Source organism: Talpa occidentalis, unplaced genomic scaffold (assembly GCF_014898055.3).
Source record: "Talpa occidentalis isolate TD23 unplaced genomic scaffold, MPIMG_talOcc4v2.1 talOcc4.7, whole genome shotgun sequence".
Taxonomy (NCBI): Eukaryota; Metazoa; Chordata; class Mammalia; order Eulipotyphla; family Talpidae; genus Talpa; species Talpa occidentalis.
In genome coordinates, this window is record NW_023605083.1 from 105,581,219 (window position 1) to 105,587,218 (window position 6,000).

The 6,000-nt window shown below is 44.3% G+C and overlaps 1 protein-coding gene across 4 annotated transcripts in view; it reads left to right on the plus strand.

Annotated features, from left to right (window-relative positions):
• AP2B1 (adaptor related protein complex 2 subunit beta 1) overlaps positions 1-6,000 on the plus strand; it is a 102,656-nt gene extending 96,656 nt beyond the window's left edge. For all 4 annotated transcript variants that reach the window (XM_037494107.2, XM_037494110.2, XM_037494108.2 and 1 more), the window contains one exon: positions 3,414-6,000. In XM_037494107.2, coding sequence (XP_037350004.1) covers positions 3,414-3,488 — 75 coding nt within the window. In that variant the 3' untranslated portion in view covers positions 3,489-6,000. The remainder of the gene's footprint in view (positions 1-3,413) is intronic.

A 6,000-nucleotide genomic window follows, 5' to 3' on the forward strand; every position in this document is an offset into this window, starting at 1 on the left:
GTGTGCTGTTCCTAGAGGGGCAGTTTTTACTGTAAAATCAAGGTCTTATAATTTCATTTATTTTCCTAACAATTGGCTCAAAGTGTGTGTGTGTGTTTTTATTTTTTAGTATTAATTATTTTATGGTATACAAACTTCCGGCTCATCAAGATTAGAGAAACTTGATTACCTTCAGTTTAAGATAGGGAAAACCAAGGTTAGGAGTGATTAGTGGGGCCTCCCTGGTGACGCAAGGGTTAAGACTCAACCTATGAAGCAATCCGCAGACACTGCAGCAGGAGTTTGATTCCTGGCCAGCCAGGGAGCAACCCACATTGCGCAGCAGACCTCTCCTGACTCGCCCGCTGCTCCCTTCAGCAATATACTTTGGTCAATCTGCCTGTTCTGTCCCCGACTCTGTCTCTGGTGAATCCTCTCACCTCCCCCACCCCACACCTCTGGCCTGTACCCCAGCTCTTGTATGCATAAATAAATAAGTCTTTTTAAAAAAAAATGATTAGCGACTCAGTCAAAATCACGTAACTTGTTGGTAGGCAAGTTGTGCTCAGAATTTGGGTATCACTTGACACTATCATATTCTTTCTATTCATTTTTTTAAAAAGATTTATTTTATTCATGCATACAAGAACCCGGGTATAGGCCAGATGTGCAAGAGGGTGAGAGGATTCACCAGAGACAGAAGGGGAGCAGAACAGGCAGACTGACTTGAAATACACTGCTGAGGGGAGCAGCGGGCGAGACAGAAGAGGTCTGCTGCGCCATGTGGGTATCTCGCCAGCTAGCCGGGATCAAACCAGCACTGCAGAGGCTGCAGACAGCTTCACAGAGCTGCACTCAACCTCCTGTGCCACCAGGGAAGGCCCCTTTCTATTCATTATAAGGTAGAGAATTTTTAGAAGAACCTCTCACTGCCCTAAATATAATGTAAAAAAAAATTTTTTTAGCTTTTAATTTTGAAATAAAGACTCACATAAAGTTTTTGAATGTTACATATCATTCCCAGTTTTCTTTCAGCCAGTTTTTCCCATTGGTAACATCTCACACCTATACCTATAGCCCTTTTTTTTTTTTTTTTTTCAAGATTTATTTATTTATACACACACTGGGTACAGTCAGAAGCACGGGAGGTGAGAGAATTCACCAGAGCCAGAGTGGAGAGCAGAACAGGCAGACTGACGAAGTACACTGCTGAGGGGAGCAGCAGGCACGGCAGGAGAGGTCTGCACGCCATTTGGGACCCTCGCCCTGCACCGGGGATCGAACCGGCGTTGCAGAGGCCACAGGCAGCTTCGCAGCCCAGCACTCAACCACTGTGCCACCAGGGAGGCTCCCTACAGTCCATTTTTGAAACAAGGAAATTGATTGTGGTATAATACTGTTAACTACACCTTATTCAGTTACAGGGGATGGGTGTAAATCAAAAGATGACACTTTGTTGAGGGAAGGGAACATACTAAGAATCCAGAGATTCTTCCTCTGTCCCTTCCCCTCTACCAAAGAGCGTCTGAAACTCTGAGTCCCTTCGAGACTCTCTGCAGTGGCAACCCTGGAATATTGGGCTTTTGTTGAGGAAGTTAACATTTTCTTAGTCATGAACAAAAAAAAATTAACATCCAACTAGTAGAACTTCAAGTATTATTACAAAAATGTAAAAATTAATACTGAACAGTATTTGGGAGAAGAGGAACTGCCCCTCTTTAATCTGCAAGTTAACTCCCATAAACTTTTCTTACTCTTCTGGTTTTCTCTCCTTTTCTGAACCCACATACTCTCCCACTAGAATTTTCCACAAATTGACAGTGGAGAGATTGTGGAGGAGGAGGTACAAGAACTGTCTCTATAGGGGGTTTTAAAGTCAGGGAAATGCCTGTAACTGCAGCTTTGTCCAAAGCAGAGAACTATTTTCTTTGCATATTTATATTCTTAAATTGATCAAAGTTTGGAGGGATTTTACATTTATCAGAGTTGTCTGCCTAATTAATATCAAGGAGCTATTTTGGAAATGCCTTTGAGACTAAATATTAAAACTATAAATGTTAGATGAGATTGGGTGCATTCAGGGTGGTATGGTCATAGACTTAAAGAGAAACGTAAACGGACCTCCATGGTGGCGCAGCGGTTGAGCGCTGGGTTGCAAAGCTGCCCACAGCCTCTGCAGCACTGGTTCGATCCCGGCCGCCGGTGCGAGGGTCCCACATGGTGCACAGACCTCTCCTGTCACCCGCTGCTCCCCTCAGCAGTGTATTTCATCTGTCTCTCTGTTCTGTTCCCCACTCTGGCTCTGGTGAATTCTCTCACCCTCCCGCGCTTCTGACTATACCCAGTGTTTGTATAAGTAAGTAAATAAATCTAAAAAAAAAGTTTCCATTTTAATCTGGTAATCATTAAACTAGAAGAAGTATGAATAGAGTAGTAGAAGTATCTAATTTGTCCATTTTTTTTTTTTTTTTTTTTTTTATAGAGGCATGCTTTATTTATTTAATTTATTTATTTATTTTGTTTGTTTGTTTATACATGCACTGGGTACAGTCAGAAGCGCGGGAGGGTGAGAGAATTCACCAGATCCAGAGCAGGGAGCAGAGCAGGCAGAAGGACCGAAGTACACTGCTGAGGGGAGCAGCGGGCGGCAGGAGAGGTCTGCGCGCCATGTGGAACCCTCCTCCGGTGGCCTGGGAGCAGCCGGGGATCGAACCGGCTCCGCGGAGGCTGCGGGCAGCTTCGCAACCCAGCGCTCAACCGCTGCGCCACCGGGGAGGCCCCTAATTTGTCCATTTTTAGCGATAGGAAAGATTAAGCTATTGACATGAATTGCTGTCCACTTTCACTAAGTAAATGTCTTTTGTAGTTACGCTCTCCTCAATATAATACAAAAAGGACTAGTACCTTGGACCTACCTAACTTAATATTTTATTTTACTTGATTGTACAGTCTCTTAAAATCAGGACTAAGATAGTCATCCTTGTTGGATTGAGAAACAGGCCAGTAGCTAAAATGACTATTGAAAATTAAGGGTTTTAGCTCTTCCCTTATCATTCCCATGACTCTAGCAAAACATATGAGCAGCTGTTCCCCTGCAGTTAGAGGCTTTGATGTTTTTAGTATGGATTATTTCCTAACCTTACAGACCAAATAGAATGTAGGTGGAAATACAGCACAACTTGAAATTAATTAAATTGAAAATTCTGAAACTCACAGTACCTAGTAACAGGATCTCTGCTTGTAATAGAACCTCCCTTCCCATTATATCAGAAAAAGGTTAGCTTTTTGAGATGCAATTGACACTGTAGTTTTAGGTATACAACATAATGGTTTGATATTTGTGTAAGAAAGAGGTTTTCTTGAACTGAATGTTTGGATACCTTTCCAGTGAATGCCAGCCTCCCTGCTAATATCTCTTCTTTTCCTCCTAACAGTTGTCGCTGAAGTGTAGAGCTCCTGAAGTCTCTCAGTACATCTATCAGGTCTACGACAGCATTTTGAAAAACTAATAAACTGGTCTGGTGCCCTCCGGCCACCCTGTGATCCGGTGCAAGCCAAGAACTCTTAAACTGGAAGAAATTGCATTGCCATGTAGAATCTGAACCCAAACACACTGAGGCCACCCACCAAGGTAGTGACTAGTCTAACCTGTGCTAACATTAGGGCACGATCTGTTGGATAGTTATAGCTTCCTGTGAACATTTGTAACCACTGCTTTAGTCACTTCCCACCTCTTGCCACCTGCTGCTATCTGTCTTACTTGTGGGCTTCTCCATACTGTGCCAACGACTGGCATTTTTGAGTGTAGTTTGATATTTTGTAATCGAAAGCTCATTTCAAAAGCAGAAAAAGACAAAAAATATTAAAGCAAGGAAAAGTGTCACTGAAACCTAAACTGCACTTTATTGTTTTATATTTTTGTACATATGAGAAATTGAGAGTTGTGTAACTGGTAGAACGTGTTAGAACAACTGACTGTCATTAAGCGCACAGTCCTGGAGGGCCAAGACAGCCACTTGGCCACCCTGGTAGGGCTTCTCTTGCATATGACAACCTGGACCCTTGTGGGTCATGTGCGTTTTCACTTTTTTCTCTCCAAACCCCTTTTCCTTGTGACTCCCCTTACTCCATCTCATTTCACTGCTCTGCAGTTGGGAATTATAGTCTTCCTTGAGTGATGTTTCAGGGTGCAGGAAATTGGACCTGTCAGCACCAAAGCTGAGAAAAATTGAAACTTACGACATCCTTTCCTCCGATCACCCGGTAACACACTGACTACGGAATGTGAGTAGGCCCGAGGAGCAGGAGCCAGAATGCCCTTCCTCTGCTCCTTCCCTGTATTTAATTTTCAGGTCCACTTCAGTTTTAGAGTTGAAACAGACTTTAGTAATTATCCAATCCTGTTTTTCTAAAAAGGAAAAAGATAAAAGGCAAAAAGAGTGTTACTGCCTGGGGCCTGTTTGCTAGCTGTTTAGTAGCAGTACTGGGGGACTGGGTCTCCTCTAAATCCCTATCAATGATGTTTTCACTGCAAGAGTCTCATTAATTTTCTTTTTCTCAATACCGTTCTGCCTTTTCTGTACCTGCTTCTTTGTGGCTTTTCTCATACTCCATATTGCTTTTGGCACTCCATTCATTGGCATCGGGCGGGAGCAGAGTAGCTTTCAATTACTTGAAGGTAAATCCAGATGCCAGAGTGAGGAGTAGCTAATGTTTCCCCATATGCTCCTGGAGCTGCAGTTCTTGAGACCAGCAGGGTAGGTACAGAGATGAAGTGAGCATAGAGATGTCACACATTCACTTTACCCCTGCAGCTCTCTGATCTGCTCTTTGCTTGTGTTACTTAGGCTCCATGGCAAATGAGATTGCCTCAGAGGGTTAAGCAGTTCTTGTCTTCTGTGAAAAGACTGGGAGACGTGAAATTCCCTCCCTTAATGCACTGGGTGTGGTTTGTCAAAGAATGCTTCATGCCTAAAACACCAGGTAGTGTTCACACTGCTTCATCTGTGGACACTTTTTTGCATTGCCTGGCACCGGTATTCAGGGTCCTGACCAACACTGCTCTTCTTGGATGCCCCTGCTCAAATCAGAGGCACTTCTGGGTCCAAAGCTTCAAGTTGGACTCAGACCTAAGAGTGAGTCCAAAAGGAGGAATCACTAGAAAACAAGATTAGAAACTATTCCCCATCCCTGTCATGCCTGAAGTGACCCTCATTCATACCAGTCACAAAACTTGGGGTAGGAGGGGCTCCCCAATGCAGTCTCTTAAACCTGGAGAATCTCTAAGAGAAGAATTTCTGGGGTAGGGGAAGGAATTGTCCTTGCCGGTGGGTGGAGAATAGGAAATAGCACAGGAATATGGGAAGTGGGTAGGTTGACAGTTATGTGGGGTGGAAAATCAGGTTGATAATTTTCCCTTGTTGGGAACTCATTCATGGAGTCCCTTGGCTACAAGCAGTGAAGAAGGTTCACACTACATACACAGTGTTCTCATCTCAAAGCAAATTGTAGTTCCAGGAGGAGTGTGTATCAAGGCACGCAGACAACCCAATTTGTACCAGAATATGTCCCTCTACCCCTGAAACTAGGCTTCTCTCAACCTTCCTCAGCAGTGACGGTAACAGCTGCTGCTCTCAGCTGATTTGACTGAGCCAATCCATGAACTCTTCTCTCCTTGGAGAGGCTGCCTCCTGTTATACCCCTAAGCAGTTAGGGAAGGATTCTGTTTCACAGAAGAGGACCTCCCCTGAAGAGACAGACAGCCTCTTGTCTCCACCACAACTTCCCTTTTGGCCCTGGTCAGCATAGCTGAATTGGGAAACTTGTGGAGATTGCCCTTGCATTCCCCTCTCCTCTGCCTCAGTATGTCTTTGTACCGTCAGCTGGTGTCATACAAAGGGCAAGGGAAGCACGCACACACCCAGAACTCTTGCTGGTCAGAGATTCCCTGAGTGTCTGTCCTCGCCCGAGCCTGTTCCGTGTGTCTGTGCTGTGAAGCGTGGGACTCTGGAGAGAAATGGG